The 19,169-nt window shown below is 42.6% G+C and overlaps 1 protein-coding gene across 18 annotated transcripts in view; it reads right to left on the reverse strand.

Annotated features, from left to right (window-relative positions):
• NCOR2 (nuclear receptor corepressor 2) overlaps nt 1-19,169 on the reverse strand; it is a 712,221-nt gene that overhangs the window by 22,895 nt on the left and 670,157 nt on the right. For all 18 annotated transcript variants that reach the window (XM_073627809.1, XM_073627730.1, XM_073627722.1 and 15 more), the window contains 3 exons: nt 13,927-14,070; nt 13,152-13,282; nt 2,273-2,457 (listed from right to left, as the gene is read on the reverse strand). In XM_073627809.1, coding sequence (XP_073483910.1) covers nt 2,273-2,457; nt 13,152-13,282; nt 13,927-14,070 — 460 coding nt within the window. The remainder of the gene's footprint in view (nt 1-2,272; nt 2,458-13,151; nt 13,283-13,926; nt 14,071-19,169) is intronic.

Raw genomic sequence — 19,169 nt, forward strand, 5'->3', positions numbered from 1 at the left:
TAGTAGAGCTGGCAATACTCTGAGGACAGCAGCCTAAAGTGTTTCACATACAGCCCTCAATTTATTTTATTTCATCATAAAGACTATTACAGCTTCCTGTGTTGTACCTCTACCAGAACGTACAACTGTTGTTGGTATGCATCGCTTGCGCCTGAACCTCTAGACTAAGCTAACAATTATGGGTGGCAAAGCACTGTCAAAAGATCTCTCGTTAATGGTGGACCAAAATGAAAATTCTGGACTGAAACTGAAACCGAAAATTCAGGATGCACTTGGCCGAAAAACAATATGGACAGTAAAAAAAAAAAAAAAAAAAAATTTATATAGTTTTTGAAGCACAAGAAAAGCTCAAGAAAAAAATTGATTCCTTTAAAAATTCTATGTATGTCTTCACACTGGCCCATTGCAGTATAATGCACCTCCCTATTGAAATGCATTGAGAATGCAACAAAAATGCATCAAAAAATGCACCAGTGTCCCTTTTTGATGTGTTTTTCAGTCACATGACCCACTGTTTTTCAGTGGTCATTATCGGCATTTTTTTTTCTATCAATGATAACCCTATTTTTGATATATCAGTGCATCCCTATCTCCAGGATAAAGACGAGGACAGGCACAAGTCAGGAGATGGATACTAAAAAATGTCAAAGGCTTTATCAATGCCTAGAAGCACAAGTATATAATTAAAAAGTGGAAGGTATTTAGTACAACACAGACCCTCTCTGGATCATATCGTCGCTCCAAACTGGATGAAATAGCCAGAAGGAAACCGGTCAGAGAGGCTACCAACAGTTCTAAAGCAACTCTGAAGCACTGGCAGGAATTTATGACAAGGAGTTGTCATTGTGTGCATGTGACAAGATCACAAATTCTCCACAAATGTGGCTTGTATGGGAGGATGGCAAGAAAAAAAAGCCACTCCTCAAGAAAGGCCACATGCCATCACGACTGAGCTTTGCCAATACATACCTTGAAGATTCTGAGGCCACATGGAAAAGGGTGTTATGGTCAGATGAGACTAAAATTGAATTATTTGGCCTCAACACCAAATGATATGTCTGGCGGAAATCCAATACAGCGCGTCATCCAAATAACACCATACCTACAGTAAAGCATGGAGGTGGTAATATCCTCTGATGGGGGCGTTACTCTGCAGCAGGGACTGGAGTACTTGTCAGAATAGAAAGGAAAAATAGATGAGGCAAACTACCATCAAATTCTTGAGGAAAATGTGCTGCCCTCTGCCTGAAAGATGTCAATGGGAAGAAGGTTTACCTTCTAACATGACAATGCCCCAAAGCACACAGCAGAAATTACCACACAGCGGTTGAAGGAGAAAAAGGTGAATGTCCTTGCATGGCTTAGTCAGAGCCCAGACTTAAACCGCACTGAAAATCTGTGGAATGACGTTAATACTGCAGTCCACAAAAGGTCACCATCAAATTTAACTGAACTTGAGCAGTTCTGCAAAGAAGAGTGGGCAAATATTGCAAAGTCTATATGTACAAAATTAGTAGAGACATATCCCAATAGACTAAAGGCTGCAATTAAAGCAAAAAGGTGGTTCAACAAAATACTGACACAAGGGGGGGGGGGTGATCCTTTTTCTCAACTCTGCACTGCTGCACTACAAATACAGCTAATTAAATACAGATGGATAAAACAAAAACTGTATCTGTCTTCATTTCAGGCTGCAAAGCAAAAAAAATGGGATTATTTTCTATACCCACTGTACCCGTAGGTTAAATGAATATCTCCTAAATGTGCATCGTTTAGGAGATAGTTGCTTGGTTGGCAGCCAGTGACGTCACTGACGCATGCACTCTGAAGGAATGGCATACCTGTGCGGTTCCTTCAGAGCTCTGCACCATGGTGGATATGAGGTCATCGCGGTTTGACCATTCAAGTGGCTGCAGGCCACTAACCCAGAAGGAAGACTGGGTGATGATGGTATCCTCTGCAGCACTGACAGCGTGCTACTGGAGGGCTTTGTTTCAAGGAAAATATTTCATACTAGCACATTATGCCTTTACCTTGCAGTGAGAATATTTATTTATTTTTTTTAAGTTTCAGAGTTTACTATCGCTTTACGGGGTCATACTAAAATACTCCCAGACAGCTGGAAAACACAGCAGTGTAAACACTGATGTGTACATCAGCAAAGAACGGTGAAACTATTACAGCTGGAATAGCTGCCAGTTCTAAACACAAGACTTTTTCCTGCCAACTCTGCTTGTATCCTGCAGCTTTCCTCTCCATGGAATCCACTCACCTTTTCTCTCCACAGCTTCCTGGAGATGCCCTTGCAGTCTGACCTGCTTCTTGTTGTTGAAGAACATGGTCGGTGGGGTTCTGCCTTAGATCCAGCACAGGGCAGCCGGCATAATACAACGGTGCTGAGACTTGTTGGTGTAGCTGCTGTGGATGGTGCCTTGTGTAATCCTGCGTAATAACCTCCTGAATGACAAAAAAAAAAAAAAAAAAAAAAAAAAAAGTGTTTAGCTTATGAATTGCAACTAGGAAATCCATCATTATCTTCAATATTAATATATGAATATCTTCCTACATCAATACATTCATTTTTTTCTTTTTTTCTGAAAGTTGCACAGCTACATAGTAGGTGAGGTTGAAAAAAGACATGTCCATCAAGTCCAACCTATGTGTGTGATTATGTGTCAGTATTACATTACATATCCCTGTATATTGCGGTCATTCAGGTGATTATCTAATAGTTTCTTGAAGTTATCAATGCCCCCCGCTGAGACCACCGCCTGTGGAAGGGAATTACACATCCTTGCCGCTCTTACAGTAAAGAACCCTCTACGTAGTTTAAGGTTAAACCTCTTTTCTTCTAATTGTAATGAGTGGCCACGAGTCTTATTAAACTCTCTTCTGCGAAAAAGTTTTATCCCTATTGTGGGGTCACCAGTACAGTATTTGTAAATTGAAAACATATCCCCTCTCAAGCGTCTCTTCTCCAGAGAGAATAAGTTCAGTGCTCGCAACCTTTCCTCATAACTAAGATCCTCCAGACCCTTTATTAGCTTTGTTGCCCTTCTTTGTACTCGCTCCATTTCCAGTACGTCCCTCCTGAGGACTGGTGCCCAGAACTGGACAGCATACTCCAGGTGCGGCCGGACCAGAGTCTTGTAGAGCGGGAGAATTATCGTTTTATCTCTGCAGTTGATCCCCCTTTTAATGCATGCCAATATTCTGCTTGCTTTATTAGCAGCAGCTTGGCATTGCATGCCATTGCTGAGCCTATCATCTACTAGGACCCCCAGGTCCTTTTCCATCCTAGATTCCCCCAGAGGTTCTCCCCCCAGTGTATAGATTGCATTCATATTTTTGCCACCCAAATGCATTATTTTACATTTTTCTACATTGAACCTCATTTGCCATGTAGTCGCCCACCCCATTAATTTGTTCAGGTCTTTTTGCAAGATTTCCACATCCTGCGGAGAAGTTATTGCCCTGCTTAGCTTAGTATCATCTGCAAATACAGAGATTGAACTGTTTATCCCATCCTCCAGGTCGTTTATGAACAAATTAAATAGGATTGGTCCCAGCACAGAACCCTGGGGAACCCCACTACCCACCCCTGACCATTCTGAGTACTTCCCATTTATCACCACCCTCTGAACACGCCCTTGTAGCCAGTTTTCAATCCATGTACTCACCCTATGGTCCATGCCAATGCACCTTATTTTGTACAGTAAACGTTTATGGGGAACTGTGTCAAATGCTTTTGCAAAATCCAGATACACCATGTCTACGGGCCTTCCTTTATCTAGATGGCAACTCACCTCCTCATAGAAGGTTAATAGATTGGTTTGGCAAGAACGATTCTTCATGAATCCATGCTGATTACTGCTAATGATATCATTCTTATTACTAAAATCTTGTATATAGTCCCTTATCATCCCCTCCAAGAGTTTACATACTATTGATGTTAGGCTAACTGGTCTATAATTCCCAGGGATGTTTTTTGGGCCCTTTTTAAATATTGGTGCTACATTGGCTTTTCTCCAATCAGCTGGTACCATTCCAGTCAATAGACTGTCTGTAAAAATTAGGAACAACGGTCTGGCAATCACCTGACTGAGTTCCCTAAGTACCCTTGGATGCAAGCCATCTGGTCCCGGTGATTTATTAATGTTAAGTTTCTCAAGTCTAATTTTCATTCCGTCCTCTGTTAACCATGTAGGTGCTTCCTGTGTTGTGTCATGAGGATAAACACTGCAGTTTTGGTTACTGAAGCCCCCCGATTCACTCGTGAAGACTGAGGAGAAGAATAAATCCAATACCTTTGCCATCTCCCCATCCTTTGTAACCAGATGTCCTTCCTCATTCTTTATGGGGCCAATATGGTCTGTCCTCCCTTTTTTACTGTTTACATACTTAAAGAATTTCTTGGGATTTTTTTTGCTCTCCTCCGCTATGTGTCTTTCATGTTCTATCTTAGCCATCCTAATTGCACCCTTACATTTCTTATTGCATTCTTTATAAATTCTGAATGCTGAGGATGATCCCTCAGCCTTGTATTTTTTGAAGGCCTTCTCCTTTGCTTTTATATGCATTTTTACATTGGAGTTAAGCCATCCAGGATGTTTGTTCGCTCTTTTAAATTTATTACCCAATGGGATACATTGGCTAATGCCCTTATTTAATATGCTCTTAAAGCAAACCCATCTCTCCTCCGTATTCTTTGCTCCTAATATTTTATCCCAATTTATGCCTTTTAGCAAGGTTTGTAGTTTAGGGAAGTTGGCTCTTTTGAAATTCAGTGTCTTTGTGTTCCCTTCATGTTTCCTATTTGTGTGATTTATACTGAAACTAATTGACCTGTGATCGCTGTTACCTAAATTGCCCCGTATTTCCACATCTGTTATCAGGTCTGTATTGTTGGTAATCAGTAGATCTAGTAATGTTTTATTTCTAGTTGGTGCGTCTACCATCTGACCCATAAAATTGTCCTGCAAGACACTAAGGAACTGGCGAGCCTTAAATGAATGCGCGGTTCCCTCCGCCCAGTCTATGTCTGGATAATTAAAATCCCCCATTATGATAACACTTCCCATCCTTGCTGCTAATCCAATTTGTGATAGGGGATCCGTCTCCACTTCCTCCCTCAGGTTAGGGGGCCTATAGCATACTCCCAGTATTATTTTCCCCTTAGCTTCATCCCTTTGGAGCTCTACCCATAAAGATTCCACCTCCTCCCTAGCCCCCTCAGTGATGTCATCTCTCACATTCACTTGTACATTATTCTTGATATATAGGCATACCCCTCCCCCTTTTTTACCCTCTCTATCCTTGCGGCATAGGGTATACCCTTGAATGTTTGCCAGCCAATCATGAGAGCTGTTGAACCAGGTCTCTGAAATTCCCACAAAATCCAAATCCTCCTTGTACAACAGTATCTCTAGTTCACCCATCTTGTCCGCCAGGCTCCTGGCATTTGTGAACATGCCACATAGTTTAGACCGGTCGCATATTGTCCTCGTATTGGGTGTTTCAAGATTGCAACTAGGACTTGCTACTATACTCACACTGTGTTTTTGTGCTTTGGTTAACCTACCACTAATGCCCCCAATACTACCCTCTGGAATATCTTCCAAAAAACAAAAACAAAAAAAAAAAACAAAACCAAAACTGAAGAAAAACACATGACCATTAAATCCTATGGAACTCTGGTCATTTGCGGATCCGTTGTGTTTTTCAAAGTGCCGCTTGCTGCATTTTTTTGTGCATGTTTAGTGCAAGTAAAAAAAACAAAATACAAAAAAACAAACACAACACACACTAAAGACACACCTTCCCATTGAAATGAATGGAAAACACTTCAAAAATATGCAACAGAGCAGTGTGAACGTAGCCTTAGAGAAAGCTGAGGCAAGTGACACATACAGTCCTTCAACTACTCACCTGGATCCATCACATATCAATAGGATGGTAAGGGCCCTTTCACACGTGTGGACCGTTTAGATCTGCCTCTCAGTTTTCTCAGTGGATCTGAACAGTTGCTCTATACATCTCTATGGAGCGACGGATATCAGTGGTGACATGTCCGCTGACATCCGATCCGCCCCACAAAATCCAGACGGATGGAAACCCTATTTTTCCATCCGTCTGGCGGATTGGATCAGATGAAAACTGACAGGCGGTCCGTAATCATCCGATCCCCCCCATAGAGGAGAGCGGAGATCTGACAGGTCCGTTTCTGCAAAGTGTGCAGAGACTGACTTGTCATCCGCCGGCTCAGCAGGGGATCAACGGATCAATCCCTGCTGAGCAAGCGGATGGCTGAATATGGATCCGCACATGTGAAAAGGGCCTAAGGGAAGTTCTCTCTGCTGGGACTCTGGACAACAGAGAAAGCCTGAACAGGGAATGAACCCAGTCATTTCTACTCAAAATCGAGAAATCAGCACAAGGATAAATGTGTGGACTAATACAGGGAGACGTAATAGTTCAGTATGGCTGACTGTCTTTTCCAACGTATGATTGGCCAAGGTCTGTTATGAAAGTAATCTGAGACTTGAATGCTGGACAAAAGAAGATGTTTTTGCATGAAGGAGTGAATCATTTGATAGAGAAGGCAAGACCATATAGCATTTTAGCATAATCAATCACAGATCAGTTTCATCTAGAATAACTATTGGCAGTAGCGGCTGGTGCTCCATAGTAGGTTATATGTTTTTCAATGGCATAGTGCACACCAGTGCAGTCAGTTCCAGATAAAAAAAAAGTGGAACATGTTGCATTTTTTCTGCACTGGACTTTACTGGAAAATTGCACTGGAACATACATGTCCTTATGTAAGGTTAAGAAAAATAGGACTTTTTATAACAGCTTACCTGTAAAATCCTTTTCTTGGAGTACATCATGGGACACAGAACCTTAAGTATGTATTCAATGGTTTATAGCCTACCGTCAGGTGTTGACACTGGTAAACCCTAATTAAGGAAGTTTACTCCCCTATATAACCCCTCCTCCTTCCAGGAGCACATCAGTTTTTCTAGAAAAGCAATATACTTTTATCCCAAAAAAGAAGGGAGGGACCTCTGTGTCCCATGATGTACTCCAAGAAAAGGATTTTACAGGTAAGCTGTTATAAAAATCCTATTTTCTTTATCGTACATCATGGGACACAAAGCCTTAAGTATTTACTTAATGGGACGTTCCATAGCAATGCCACATGAGGGGTGGGAGAAAACAACCCGCAGGGTACACCCAGACTTGAGGATTTATACTGCTGCTTGTACACTGCGCCCGAAGACGATATCCTCATACCTCCTTACATCCACCTGATAAAATTTTGTAAATGTATGCACTGAAGACCAAAATGCGGCCTTACAGATCTGAGCCATGGAGGCCTGATGACGCACTGCCCAAGAAGCACTAACCGACCTGGTAGAGTGCGCCTTAACTTGAAACAGGGGACTCTTACCCCTTAGATCATAAGTTTGAATTATCACTTGCCAAACCCACTTAGCAACAGTAGATTTCGATGCTGCCTGTCCCTTTTTAGGAACCTCTGGCAGAATAAATAAGACATCAGTCTTACGAATCTGAGCAGTTTTCTTTAAATAGATTTGCACTGTTTTAACCACATTAGGACAATGTAGTGACTTTTGTTCCCTGGAAAATGGTTTGGGAAAAACGATGGCAGGACAATATCCTGGTTCAGGTGAAAACCTGGAATGACTTTTGGCAAAAAGCCTGGACGAGGACGTAACACCACTCTGTCCTCATGAAAAATCAAAGAAAAAATACAAGAAAGAGCAGCCAAATCTGAAACCCTCCTTGCTGAGGATATAGCAACCAAAAATACCAACTTCCTTATCAGGACTAGGGAAATCGGTTGTATTGGTTCAAATGGCTGTTTTTGCAACACAAACAAAACGAAGTTTAAGTCCCAAGGGTTCAAGGGAAGTTTGACGGGCGGATTAAGCCGCGTCACCCCTTGTATAAAGCCCCGGACTAAAGAAAGAGTAGCAAGTGGTCTTTGAAATAAGACAGATAAAATGAGACTTGGCCTGTAATAGTACTTAAGGCCAATTTAATTTCTAACCCTAATTGTAGAAAGACAAGAATTCTGCCTATGCTATATCTCCGAGAGTGCCAACCCTTGGATTCACACCAGGAAACATAAGCCTACCAGACTCTAATATATAGTTCTGGAAGCAGGCTTCCTAGCATTAATCAGGGTAGAGATAACTGACCTGGAAAAGCCCACGTTTCTTTAGAATGTGGGTTTCAATAGCCAAGCCATTAAATTTAGAGACTGTAAGGAAGGATGGAATATCAGTCCCTGAGAGAGCAGATCTGGCCGTATTGGGAGGGAACATGGGCCCTCCACTGCCATCTTTACGATTTATGTACCATGACCTTCTGGGCCATACTGGTGCTACCAGAAATGTTGGCTTTCTTTCCAGCTTGATCCTGCAAAGAAGTCGAGGCAGCAACTGAATAGGGGGGAATGCATAGATCAGTGAAAACTGATCCCATGGGGTCACTAACGCATCCGTTCCACATGCGAATGGATCCCTTGTTATGGCCACAAAGTTGAGCAACTTCGTGTTGAACCTGGATGCTAGAAGATCTACGTCCGGAGTCCCCCATCTTTGACAAACAGCCCAAAATATGTCGGGGTGAAGAGCCCATTCCCCTGGGAATAACTGCTGGCGACTTAAGTAGTCCGCCTGCCAATTCTCTATTCCCGGAATGAAGATTGCAGAAAGGCATGGAATATTTCTTTCTGCCCAAGTTAGAATATGGTTCACCTCTCTCTGTGCTGAGAGACTTTTGGTGCCCCCTTGGCGATTGATATAGGCCACAACTGTGGCATTGTCAGATTGAATCTTGACAGGACAATACCATAACCTGAAAGTCCAGGCCTTTAGAGCCAGGCATACTGCCCGAATCTCTAGGATATTGATGGGCAAGCTTCTTTCGGTTCCTGACCACTGTCATTGGACAGTTGTCTTTTGTAATATTGCTCCACAGCCTGAGAGGCTGGCATCCATCGTTGCCACTTTCCAGATGACTGGTCTGAAGGATTTTCCTTTCAGCAGATTCTGGGTTAATAACCAAGTGAGGCTTTGGGCCACTCTTGGGGACAGCTGCATTGGCAAGTCTAAAGCTTGAATTGTTTTGTTCCAAGCAGACAGGATACTGTTTTGCAACAGTCTTGAATGGAACTGGGCATAGGGAACTGCTTCGAATGAAGCTACCATGGTTCCTAGCAACCTCATGCAGAGGCGAATGGAGGGATTGCCATTTGACCTGACCCTCCGCACCAGTTCTCCTATGGAGTTGATTTTTGCCTGAGGCAAGAACACCCTTTCCTGGGCTGTATCTATGATCAGACCCAAGTACTCCAGCCTTCTTAGCGGTATTAAGGAAGATTTCTCTAGGTTGAGAATCCAACCCAAACTTTTCAGATAGTTGGTTGTAGTGCGTACGCTTTGCTACAGACGAGTCGCTGACTGATCTATAAGTAATAGATTGTCTAGGTACGCTACGATTGTTATGCCCTGTGCCCTTAACCTGGCTAGAGGTGGGGCCAGCACTTTGAAAATGCTGCTGTTCTAACTCGAACCGCAGAAACTTTTGATGAGCAGGAAATATAGGGACATGCAGATATGCATCGATTGATGCCAGAAGTTCTCTTCCTAAAGGGATAGAAACTACCGACCTGATTGTCTCCATGCGAAAGGAGCAGATCTTCAGGAATTGATTTAGCTTTCTTAGATCTAGAATGGGTCGGACATCTCCACTTGGCTTTGGTACCAGAAAAAAGTTTGAATAAAATCCCAGACCTTGCTCTTTTGTGGGTATCTGTATGATCACCCCTTGAGATATTAATCGGTCTAGTGCCTGAAACAGAGACTGTTTTTTCTCTGGATCTTTGGGACGCTTGACCTCAGGAAGCGAGACAGTGGAAAGTCCCGGAATTCCAGCTTGTACCCCAGCGTTACCGTGGAAATGACCCATCTGTCCTGAATTTCCTGAAGTCTTCCCCCCACCTTGGTGAGGGGGGTTGCCTCTTCATGATGAGGCTTTAGGATTCTGTTTTGCAGATTTCCTACCCCAGGGCTTCTTTTGAGCCTGGGTCTGACCCTGAGTCCTTCCTCTAGAGTCTGATAGCAGAGGCAGTCGCCCCTGGCGCAGAGGAAAGAGTCTGTTTAAATGCAGGGCGTTTATATTTTCTTTTGACTGGTAAAAAGGTACTTTTCCCATCAGAAATTGTCTTGATATATTTATCCAAGTCTTTTCCAAATAGTCACTACCCAGTTAGGAGGTTTTTACATGGTGTTTCAGCTGACCAATTATTCAACCATAGGATTCTGCGCATATGTACAAGCATAAGTGTGAGGCAGAATGCCTGGTGAATAGAGTCTTTGATGGCATCTATGGCAAAACCTAATGCCTTAGGTAGTTCAGCCAAATCTTGAGCTAGTTGTGTAGGAAGCTCTCCAAGGGCCTGTTTGAATTGGTCCTTAGGGATTGGCAGATGCCTATCGCGGCGACTGCGGGCCGGGTGACGGCACCTGCTATGGAAAAAGCAGACTTTAGCAGGGATTCCAACTTCTTATCTGTTGGATCTTTAAGCATCTGTGCATTGTCTACAGGACAAGACAAGTTATTATTCACATTGGAAATCGCAGCATCAATTGCTGGTACTTTCCATTTTTTGGAGAATTTCTCCTTCAGAGGATAGAGAATTGAGAACCTCTTAGGAGGGAGAAAATGTTTATCCCATTCCGAAAAAATATGCTGTTCAAGTAATGCGTGTGCAGAAAACGCATGCAAAGGATGGGAAGGATTTAAGGAACCTAAAGGAAGAGGCCATGTTTTTGAGAGACTCTGTTAGGGGCAGCATGAAAGAGGAAGGAACCATCTTTGTAAGAGTTTGTATCAGCAATTTTTCAGATTGAGATGCTGAAAAAGGTTCATCTACCATTGATTCCTCATTAGAAGAATCATCGGTAAGCTCTTCTTGATTGATCGAGGGTAGAACCTCATCGTGTGCCCACTGTTCCCCTTGTAAAGCTGAAGCCGGTGAGGGGAACCTAGTACGTTTCCTATCCATTTGAATGGAGGATACGGTTAAAGCCGTTAGTCTTTCTTCCAGACTCTGGAGTGAGGAGGAAAGGGTTTCTTCAGTCACCTATGCAGGTGCTGAGATGTGACAGGCAGCTGCACCAACAATTTGCTCTAATGGCTCACCCTGAGTTGCCATGATTGGTAATGCAGGTGAGGAAGACAGCGTGGAAATACAGCTAGAAATCCCAATGCCTGGGGGTGAAACCTTTACTCTTTTGGCTTTTGTGGTGTCTTATTTGGCAGGCATAGTCTTAAGTACAAAAACAGAGGTGCTATACACATTGCACTAAATGGCTGAAAATAGCCATTACCTTTAAAATTGCTATACAGTTCAGCTTAGTGCTGGAAAAAGGTGTCCTTCCTGAATCAGGAAATGCCAGTTTTGGAGGGTGGCAGAGCCTCCTGCAGTGAGGCACAGACCTGTGTAAAAAATACAGCCACAGTAACAAACTTTCAGCAGTATAATAGCGGAACCCTCCATCTCCCCCACAGCGGGGGGAGGGGGGGTAATGTAAGGGGGGTGCAGCGCTGCTGTCCCCCAACCCTCTGGTCCCATCAGGGGAAGAAAAAAGACATTTTTTGCAGCTTTTCATACCTTGCAAAAATCTGCTTCCACACGCTGTACAGCCAGGCACGGAACTGAGCAAACAGTGAAAGACAACCGAGTAAGATATGTGCATAGACTCCATCTAGTGGAGATTTTAAGGCATGACAACATTTTTCCTTAAATGAAAGAAATGTATAGATGTTTTTAATATCGAAGTCTCTCTTTCCTTACCTTGTCCACACCGCAAGAACAGAAAATCCAGCTTTCACCCATCACAGCGGGTTAAGTTTAACAAACCTTCAAAGACTGGGTCAGTTAAAACTGGGTCCAACTGCCTTGGGCCTTGTATAGCACCCCACATCAGGAAGTTTGAGGTAATGTATCAAGACCTAAGCCCTGGGTTCCTGCCCTAGTAAGAGAGGCATTACAGGCAAAACCTCGTGCTTCGGATACGAGGTCCCAGGTATCATCCATTTTAGGCCTCAGTGGCACTTTGGATGGATCTGGCTTCTTTTTATGGAGGAATTTAAATCCAGCAAGGATCCCTCCTGGAGCTCCTCAGATCACTTCTTCACTCGTGACCAACACCTTAGACACTGGCGAAAAAACTGATGTGCTCCTGGAAGGAGGAGGGGTTATATAGGGGAGTAAACTTCCTTAATTAGGGTTTACCAGTGTCAACACCTGACAGTAGGCTATAACCCATTAAGTAAACACTTAAGGCTCTGTGTCCCATGATGTATGATAAAGAAATAAGAGGGGGTAAAAAGTGCACCTGCCTGCATCAAAAACGCACCAAAAATGGACATGTAGAAAAACATCCGGGCTGCTTTTACGATGTGAGCTGGCCCTAAGGCTTTTCCCCCTCTGCTTTCACCTGGTGATCTGGTCACCTCCTGTATTAAAGTGCCCCCCACTGTGGATGAAAGAGCACAGTGGCACTTTTGGACAGCAGCATTATTCATCTTAGGGAGGGAAGTGTTAGATGTACTAGTAGATTTAGATAAACTAACAAACTGAAGCCTAACTCCAGCTCACAATTTATAAGTAGTTACAGCTAATTTTTTTGTTCCTTTTGGGATAAAGGTTTTAATAAATAAAAGCTGATCATTGTAAGCACTGCTACATCTGCAGGTCTGCTTTTTTTCTGTGGAAAAACAGACTTACTGGCCAGATCAGCACGTGAAAATTAAGGAAATAAAGCCTAAAAAAACAAAACGAATGCAGACATCATGTTTAAGTATTAGTAAACTGTATAATAATATAGGTTTGCTTATAATACCGCTTTATTAATAAGCCAGTGATGGCTGTCAACATGTGATATATAACTCTGCTTAGCAGGTGCTTCATTTAAAGTTGCAAACTACAGGGGATTTTGAGAATTTTCACTGCCAGAGAAATTGCTAGAAACGTTTACATTTCCTATGAGCAGCTCAGTTGTAGACCAGCTTTGCTTTCCTCATGATAACAATGAGACGGTAACACATACACTAATATGCTGAGCCAGGGTGACTACACGTTGACTTTTCATATGAGACCCAGATTGTGACGTGTGACAAGGGGACTGCTGGCCATCAGTTTTCTGCCGTAGATGTCCTTCTGATAAATGCTTCATAGACCCTGTTTGGGAAAAAAAAGATGCAAAAGATATTTACAATTACACATATAGTTAATCTGGTGCATCCTGTAACCAACTGTGGGAAAAAAAAACCCTTTCTATATGGATAGTAAAATCTAAATTTCCCTTATATTCAACTGTTGTCTCCTGGTCCTTTGTACTGTGCTTGGAAAAAAAAAAGTTGATCTCACAAATTCAATATTAACTGTTGATGGTAATCATATTAATTTTTCAGATCACCTTTTTTTTTATCAAACATATTGTGATTAGTGTTACTATTCATTTTCAGTGTAACCTTCCATCCTATTTAATTGCCTACAGAGCAGTACAATGCAGTACAGTAGCAATATCACTTACTAATGAAAGTTCCCACACTATACTTGTTACAGCAGTTTGCAGCTCCCTCCTGAGGGATCAGGGAGGTCTACACAAGAACGTATATTACCGTATCCTCTCTATATGGTACGTGTAGAGAAAGGGTAATATTTACAGTGTGTAAAGGGGTTAAAAATATCTCAGGGGTTCTAATCCTTCTACATTCTCTATACAAATATTCCAAAAAAATACAGTTTTGGCTGGAGTTCCACTTCATCAGCATAACATATATGCAACTATATATTTGAAATTTATGTGTACATTCAATCACCTTGTTTGTGTCGGGATTCAAGCTCTATGCGTGCGTTGTCAGGGTCTTGCACAGAAAGCCAGCCTTGCTTCTCATGAGCCATGCGAGGAGAACTCAGAGGGCTAACTGCATCATGCCTGTCAGGGCTGTATCCAGATGGATATCCTAATCAGATGTACAGAGGTTAAGTATTTCAATCCAATCGACATCTACATGCCTTTAAATACTGTCACTGCAATGCAGCTGTGCAAAATGTTTTCACTTTGATGGCCAAGATTGCTATGAATATTAGAATCCATAATGAGAATTCAATGAAATGATGCTACCACTAAGACAAACCGTAGGAGCTCCTGGCAAAGGGTCTCCCTTGCACAGGCCTGTATACAGAAAGCTCATGTATGACTAGACCTTTTCTTTAGGTCATGGTTCATGGAGGATGCCAACATGTATAAATGTAACAAATACTGATAGTTGTAAAAAAGCAGGACAGATCTGCAGCAGTGTCATTATTTGTAAAATGTTCATGTCAGCAATGACATCCCTTGCAAGTGTCATGAGCTGCTGTATGTAGAGGTGTTACCTCTTATCAGAAAGTAAGCACACAGATACTACATGAGATTGGGAAAGAGGGGCCAATTCTAGCACAAGGGATGTGGGCAAAGGTCTCATCCCTGCTTTTTTTCACCACTCAAGTTACTTTAGAGGGGCTTTTCAAAATTAAATAAAAATGTAAAAGTAATACTTGGTTTTGTTTTAGGCACTGGGTTTAAATATCACTTATGTCTATTAGGCACCAGAACAAGAGAAAATTGCCAGTAGTCACAATGCTATGGCGAACCTCATCTGTAAATGCTCTTTAAAGCTGAACTCCAGAAAACTCAAAATGCACCCATACTGCTCATTTATGCCTAGGGGAGTCATGAAAAACAGTTTTGCTTACCTGATCCTCTGCTCCTTCAGGCTCATCCACGCTGCTAGACTAGCCCCACAGCCTCTTCTCCCCCTGTGCTCTGGCTAAGGTTTGAAGACCGATTTACAGACCATAGCCATGAATAGGAGGACATTGAGGGACAGTCCACTGCCAGAACAGGAGCGCCATTTGTTGGAGGAGCAGAGGATCAGATATGTTCTTTTAACATCCCATGGACAAGCAGTTAACCCTAGCAGTGCAGGTAAAGCCCCACTTGGAGATTTTTAGTTTTCTGGAGTTCAGCTTAAAGTGGTACTAAAGCCTTAAGGTTTTTTTCACCTTAATGCATTCTATGCTTGCTTGCGTCATTTTCATGCGTTTTGTCGCACTACAATCACGGCATAAATCACACTGCGTTTGGGGGGATATTAAAAATAAATAGTATCGCAAACATGTCCCGCGTTTTGCTGCGATTGAATTGTAATTTCAAAGCGCTCAGGTGTGACTGGAGCCTGAACAGGAGGGTTTTCGAACTAATAAAGATAACTGCATTTCAGTTTCTGCCTTTTGGTTAAAGCCACACTGCCTTTTCAGGACATCATAATGTCTTAGTTGCTTAATTACATGCATGTAAATCCTTACTTTTATTCTAAAACTAAAAGCAGATTGCTAGAAAAGCACTAATTTATATGAGAAACGTGAGTAAATTAAGATTGATCAGTTATAAAAATTGGCACTATATTCAAGGTACTTGGATGGTACAAAAATTTAAGCGCCAAAAGGTACGGTTTTATTGTATAAAAAAAAAAAAAAAAATACATATTTCATAGTAGCCTGTTAGCAGACATCTGAACCATACACACTGCAGCAAAGAGTCCATTACTTCTACAGTGGAATTAAATTTATACATGCACTTAGGCTGCAATCTACAAGAAATTTTGAAGGTCCACACACAGTGGACATTTTGCACAGCTATTAACTTCCACAACCAGACAATCTTAAAACCAGAGCAGGCAATGTAGAATACTGCTTGGCATGATTATAAGATGTTGAATATTGCTGAAAAATGTCACAGTGAGGACACGCCACCAAGCCAAGCCACCCCAGAGTGACTGCAATCTGCCAGCAGTAAGACTCACAATCTGCATAAATAGGAGAGCAGCTAATCCCCTGGAGGCGATGGAATCACCAAATGCCGCAGCCTCTCCTGAGATCATCGGGACACAGGAATTACTGCACTTTGGCTGAACTTTGTCTTATGATAATGACACACACAGAAATTGGGGGCTATCATCTGGGTCATATTCAAGAAAAGTTAAGGCAGTAGCAATAGCATGCGTCAGTTATTTATTTCCTTTTTTTTTTGCAAAATGGGAATGCCTAATGCAATATATACTGGCCTGGAGCTATAGGAGGTAGCACAAGTATAAGTGTTAAACCTTTTTACAGATAGCATTTGAGGCTGAAAATTTATGTTAACCGACTCGTACTGAAAAACAAAATCAAACAAACATGCTGTAGCTGTGAAAAACTGTTAGACATTGCTTTAAGAAAGGCTTGGATTCTTTCCTAAATGTACATAATATAATTGGGTACTGACATTTATAGGTAAAGATGATCCAGGGAAAATCTGATTGCCTCCCCTGCTGTAGCAAATTGGATCATGCTTTGCTGGGGTTTTTCGCCTTCCTCTGGATCAACTGTGGGTATAGGATTGTGTATATGGGATTGTATGATCTTTTTATGGTTGAACTAGATGGACTTGTGTATTTTTTAGAGCCAACTATGTAACATAGATAAGGAAGTATGGATTTTAAGTAGTACCCTTTACTGGCTAGTTTAAAGTGGAATTCCAGGTTACACCCAACTAGCCGTAAACCTGTCCCCTCCCCCTCCTAATACCTATGCCAACTAACCTGTAAACTATGTAAATACCTAATTTCTGGCTGCTTCAGTACAGTCATGGGATCTCCCGTGACAGCCATTGTAGTTGCAGGGGAGAGGAGGAAGCGCCAACAATGGATGGGCCATTGAAGCCTATGGGTGACGTCACCACTCATGGCTTTACTAGCCATTGTTGGTGCGCTCTCTCCTCTCCTGTGCAGCCTCCACTGGCTAACAGGGGTAATCACGTAATTGGACTGGCGTTTCAGTGGAGCTCCTCAGAACACATCTTCACTCGTGACCAACACCTTAGACACTGGCGAAAAAGGAGCAAGGAGGAGGGGTTATATAGGGAGTGAACTTCCTTGATTGGGTATACCAGTGTCAACACCTGAAGGTGGCCTATAACCCATTAAGTAATTACTTAAGGCTCTGTGTCCCATGATGTACGATAAAGAAAACTATTTTTTTTAAAAGGTAAAAGTATTACACAGGTTAGTAGCATAGCTGCTAGAAGGGGTAGAGGGGGAGAGGGGACATTTTAAGGCTAGTTAGAAGTAAGCTTGAATTCTACTTTAAAGCTGAACTCTGGGCTAAATTATTATTGTTCAAATACAAAAGCTATGCATGCTTTTACTTAAATCGTAGGCTGTATTCACTCAGAAAGGGAACGCCTTTTCTCCCCAGCAGCTGTCCGCTCCCAACTGCGGTGTGGGGCACTGTGGTGCGCGATCGATTCAGTGCACCACACACAGCTCCCTTTTTTTTGTACAAATTTTATTTGAAGTGTTCAAACGTATACTTCATCTATGTCACTGTACAGCAGTGCGATGCACGGAGCTCTTGTACAGCGTCATGCTGTACAGCGTGCTGCGATAAAATGTAGCATGTCTGCATTTTATCGCAGCACACTGCAGCGCAGCTCTGGGCTGCGTTGTAGTATGGATGAGACACACAGTAAACAGTTGTTGTTTTCCATGTGACCAGAATTTTATAATGCAGGAAAAATGCATGTCACTGCACTGTGTGTGAATTAGCCCTTAGTGTCCTTTGTCCATTTCTTCCAGATCTGTGCTATAATCCAGCATGAGAAAAAACACTTTGCCTTTTGCAAGCATTTCTTGTAATAAGGACTTGTAGCTTCTACTTTCCTTTTATGCAGGGTGACTGGTCCTGTATCTGCCCCTCTGTAGTTTTCTGTAGGCAGCTTGTAGTAGATGGTCCCATCCACAAATCTGCTCTCTGCACAGGCTAAGGACAGTGATTATGTCACTGCTACTATTTCAATGTAATATCTGGGCTTGCAATGGCATGTCATGCCATGCAAGTGGATTTTTATCATTTGGCTAAAAAAAAAAAAAATCTATATTTCAATAAAATTTTTCGTGTCCACAGTTCAGCGTTAAGTTATAAAAGATGCAAGCTTTCAAAACATATTTGGGTTCTTTGTTGGCCATTACATAATGCCTAACAAGATGACCTAGCGGGTTTCTAAAGCCTACATCTTAAAGTGGTAGTAAATTCCCATTGGTTAATTGTACCCAGGGCTTTTTTTCTCAGACAATAGGTGCAGGAACTCCCCTTTTCCGAGGCACTCCTTTTACCCGCCCCTACCCACATCCGAGCACCGTCCCTTGGTTCAATCCCATACCCACCTCCCAGTACCGCCCCTTTTAGACAATACAGAACCAAGTATCATTTTGTGGTGCTAAGTAATTAGTATGGAATTTGGTAATGATATCAAGAAAATCAGTAAAATAGATCCCCTTCAGCCAGCAACAATAGATCCCCCTAACAGTACTACCCTCAACAAAATCCCCGCCCCCCCCCAGCAACAATAGACTCCCGGCAGCATCAACAGATCTCCACACAGCCAGCATTAATAGACTCTCTGGCAGCCATCAACAATAGACCCCTCCCCCAGCAGTAGATCTCCTTCAGCAAAAACTGACCCCCCAGCAACATAAGACCCACCCCTAGCAACCATAGGTCCCCCACCAGCAACAATAGACCTCCTCAACAACAATAGACCCCCCTGCAAAAATAGATCCAGATAGAATAGATCCCCCAGTAGTGAGCATCAATACCCTACAGCACACCCCAGCACCCCTTGCCATTACATACAGTCAGTCCAGGAGGTGCCGGAACTGCGATCCCCCGCGTTCCCGCTGAAAAAAAAGCCCTGATTGTACCTATAGGTAAGCCTATAATAAGGCTTACCTATAGGTACTGTAAATATCTCCTAAGTGTGCACCGTTTAGGAGAGATTTACTGTATATGCAGCTGATGATGTCATCAGCGCCTGTGCTCTGAAGGAACGGCCACCTATGCCGTTCCTTCAGAGCCCGGTGCTGTGACCAGCAGCTCCCAGTCACACAGCCAATGTCCGTGGACCAGGAGGAAAGATGGGTGAAAATGGATGCCGCCTCCATCGGTGACAACGCATCTGTGGAAGGCTTTGTTTGCAGGT

This window comes from Aquarana catesbeiana, linkage group LG01 (genome assembly GCF_042186555.1).
Source record: "Aquarana catesbeiana isolate 2022-GZ linkage group LG01, ASM4218655v1, whole genome shotgun sequence".
Taxonomy (NCBI): Eukaryota; Metazoa; Chordata; class Amphibia; order Anura; family Ranidae; genus Aquarana; species Aquarana catesbeiana.